Source organism: Equus quagga, unplaced genomic scaffold (assembly GCF_021613505.1).
Source record: "Equus quagga isolate Etosha38 unplaced genomic scaffold, UCLA_HA_Equagga_1.0 200729_RagTag, whole genome shotgun sequence".
Lineage (NCBI taxonomy): Eukaryota > Metazoa > Chordata > Mammalia > Perissodactyla > Equidae > Equus > Equus quagga.
In genome coordinates this window covers 1-4,005 of record NW_025798442.1, presented here as the reverse complement: position 1 = coordinate 4,005, position 4,005 = coordinate 1, and the positions used below count along the sequence as shown (strand labels likewise).

The 4,005-nt window shown below is 45.1% G+C and overlaps 1 gene segment (V, D, J or C); it reads right to left on the bottom strand.

Annotated features, from left to right (window-relative positions):
* Positions 1-897: 897 nt before the first annotated feature.
* On the bottom strand, positions 898-1,583 carry LOC124233377 (T cell receptor beta variable 19-like). The segment is given in 2 exon segments: positions 898-1,247; positions 1,378-1,583. Coding segments are annotated over 2 exon segments (396 nt in total).
* Positions 1,584-4,005: the final 2,422 nt, after the last annotated feature.

Here is a 4,005-nt window from a genome sequence, read left to right as displayed (position 1 = left end):
CACAGGGCACAGCAGGGGCTCGTGGGGCAGCAGCAGCACATGGGGATTGCATATCCTGTGAAGCCAAACTATGGATGTCCCAGTCTCAGAGTTAACGGATCCTGAGTTAAGAAACATTGCTTTTGGGTGCAGAGTTCTGCCCGTGAGGAGGCAAGGAGAGATACAAGCTGGGGAAAAGTAAACTTATTTCCCATATCACTTTGTAATATTTCACAAGAAAAGAATTGAGGAGCTCATGAATCTTAATCCAAGCCAGGGGAGTGCTAAGACTTAGCTTGCTTCCTTAACCTGCCCTCCACAGCCTCAGAAGACTCAAACTCTGCTCTGTGCCCACGGGAGAGACTTAATTTGTGGTCTCTTTCGGTAATTCTGCACTTGATCGTCTTTGGGTCTAATGCTGCTATTTGATGCATCTGCTGACATTTCCCCTAAGTGGTTTGTTTCCTTGTATGTTTATAACTTGTTATTCAGATTTTTCTCCTCCAGAGAATCATTGCTTGGTATTCAATGGTTTTGAAGCCCAAGGCAACTTTATGTAACAGTTTTAGACTTGGGGAATCCAGATCATCAGGGAGTTCAATGCTGCTCAGCTGCTTTCTGCTTTGTTCTTCTCCACAGAAAAGAGAATGAAACATAAACTTTGTCTTGGACACTACTGTTCCTCAACTTTACTGAATTACCAGAATATTCCAAATTGAGTGAAATTGCATTGAGGGCTATTTCCACTCTTTCTCACACACACACGCACACACACAAAACGACGGACCTCAGTTCATACTAGGGTTCATGTTGCACAAGGCCCCTCAGGCTGAAATCCCCTTGCTGAGAAGTCTGGTGAGAGATTCACAGGGGCAAGTTTTCCTCTGATGAGACAGGGGCCCCAGGAAGGTGTGTCCCTCATGCTTCTGGCTGCCCTTTTTGTGCAGAGAGCAGCTGGCTGTGCAGCAGTGTGTATTTACTGCTGGCACAGAGGTACAAAGAGGTCTGCTTGGTGCTGGCTGACTCCAGGGTCAGGGGGAAATCCTCGATCTTCTTTCGGGAGACACTGTACCCTTCTGTGATGTCCCCTTTGGCAGTGCTGTTAACATCACTTGAATAATGGATCAGCCTTGGCCCCTGGCCCGGGTCTTGTCGATACCAGAACATTGCAAAATGGCTCATATTCTGACAACATTCCAGGATCATCTTGTCTCCTGTTTGTGTAATATGGTATCTTGGCTTCTGGGTGATTCCAGCATCCATGGGGCCTATTGGAGAGGCAGACACAAGGCAAAGACAAGGCTTGAGGAGTAACCTGGATCCACAAAGGAAAGGGAAAGGCTTGGAGCTAAGACTGTGCAAACCGATGGAGAGGTTTCCTCTGAGTCCAGAACTCACCTGCTCCCAGGAGACAAAGAGTCACACAAAAGAAGTTGAGGCTCATGACAGGGTCAGGTAAAAGGGAGCCAACCCAGCTGTAAGCTGTGATCCACAGCACTGAATGAGGTAGCTTGGAACTTCTTCTCCAAAGGACAGAAGAGTCTGCCTGGGATGTCACTACCCCTTACCCATGCAGACTCTCCCTGGAACAGAGTCCCTTCTGCCTTGGCTCAGCTACTCTATTCATAGGTGTTGCTTAGTAAGGCCTGCAGGGGAGATGGGGTGTGGCTTCCCTACCCTGAGTTTAGGGTGCACCCCACCCCCTTGCTTTCCCACTTTCCTCTGAGACAGTTGCTCTTCTGTGCACCTGCCCCTGACATCAAGGCTGCCTTGCCCAGTTCCTTCAACTGTGGATCTCCCTAAAGTCTACAAGGACCTCCCACTTCTTCCATAGCTGAAGGGAGCCGGGCAATAACAGAACTTCTTCAACATCTGCCTAATATGGGACCCACTCCTAAGTTTTTCTCAACCCTTTCCTCCCAGGCAGCTCTCCCAGTCTCTCCCCAGATTCACTCAGATGTCAGCAGCATCACAGTGCCATCTTGTGTCCAATAACTGAAGTTTCATCATTGTTTTCTTCTGCAATGGCCCAAGGGATGCTGGGAAGTGTCTGCATGGTCAGCAGGGAGAATATGTATCCTGCATGTTTTATGCTCAACTTCCTTAAACTTTAATCCCAACAGTAATTCTAACTCTGATTCTATTCTTTTTAGATTGTATCCTTAAAATCCCACCCTCATTCTACTTAATTATCATCACATTATCTGGCAGCATAGTCCAATTGCGATCTGCTCCCTTAAAACTATCTTATGAAAGGGAGAGGGGTAGAATGGGAGGAATGGAAGAAAATAATATTTAGTCTAAAATAAGAAGAAAGGCACAGAAGGTGAAGTGTAGGAAGGTTCTTTTATCTCTATTACTAAAGATAAACAAAATCCCCCCCCCAAAGACATTCAATGTTACCTCCAAAATATAGATGCGCAAAGGACTAGGAAGACAACGAGATTGTCTTCAAGATGGCGTCAAATGTGTACAAATAAAAAGTAAAATTGGAATATACAGAAAATATAGGACGTCTTACAAGGCAATAAGGAATCATGGAGGAAACAGTATCTAATGGGGAAAATCAGGATGGATGCAATTAATATCAGCTAACTACTTTCCATACGAAATGAACAATGTGTACAATGTACATCTGCTGACTTGGTCACCAGGGAAGGAGGAGATAATTCTGGAATTGGAAGAGTTGAGGGATGTAAGGAAACACTGGTGCAAAATAGTATTATAAGGAAGTTGAAATCGCCAGGGCTGTGTGGAGAAAGGTGGCCAAAATTGGAGACAAGGTCGAGGAAGGAAGTCCCTGGAATGGCATTCAAGGACCTGGAATTTTCCTGGTGCCCTGGCCTTCTTTAGTCCCAGGAGACACAGAGCAACAGAGCAAGGAGTGTTTTGCTGAAGTTGCAAATAAATAAGGCCAGGAAAATTCTCTCAGGATGCTCATTCTCTGGGGAAATAAATAAACGTGGAGTCCTGAGCCACCACAATCTCTGAGAAGGGGATTTGGGGAGACTGTCATTCTCTTTACCAACCAGGCAAGGCTCAGCACACCTCTATCAGGCCTGAGTCTGTGACATTCAGTACCAGTCCTGGGCATCAGCTTATCTCTAGGACTCCCAGAGGCCCTGATGCGCAGTCATATCAGCTCTGCCCATTGCTGTAGATTTCACAGATATAAACTGCAGCTTCACCCACAGACAGGTGCAAGATGTTATCACAACATAATTAGCCATAACAAGTAATATGTACTATAGCAAATAAAACAACTAAAAAGAAACAGGGGCATTATTATAATGAAACTAACCCTTCTTGAGTTAAAAATCTCAGGGAAATGATTTCATATCAAAGGCTAGGGCACCAAATGAAAGACTCAGTTGCTAGAAATCAGATTACTCAGGGAATCAGAGGAAATTGGAGACATTGTGAAAGTATGCTTTAGTCTAAGTCTCAGGACTGGAGAGTGGGAAAATGAAAAAAAAATGAGAGGAAATGGGTTGCTTAAAGGAGCAGAGGAATTGAAGTTTCGTAGCTATTAGTGTTGTGTTGAACAATGAACCACGACCAAAGTAGTAAAGGTCTTTACTTCCAACTGTTTGCAGAAAACTTACAGTGAGACAGGCATAGAAGAGGCTTCAAAAGAAAGAATATGCCTGAGGAGGTAAACTTTCCAGATGCCAACAGCAAATGCAGAGGAGATGCTGTCACTGCACAGAGCCAAAGCCATATATGTGGGCAGTGACCTTAAAGTCCGACAGAAGACTGTTCGCATCCAGGACATCCAGCCCTTGCCTTGGAGGGTTGAGCTGCCTCTGGGACTCCTAGAACCCAATGAGCCATAATAATTCCAATCCACCAACATTCACAGCCACGGTATTTCAGGAATGAATCTATGGTCTCTTTCCACCCAAAGGACAGCTGATGTCCAAGTCTACCTCTTTCTCTTGGGAAATGAAGAGCAAACAATGGTCTATTTATGGTCTTGAGGAGCTGCAAGGAGAGAGAAGTTTGAAGTTTTTGAACAGTGACAGG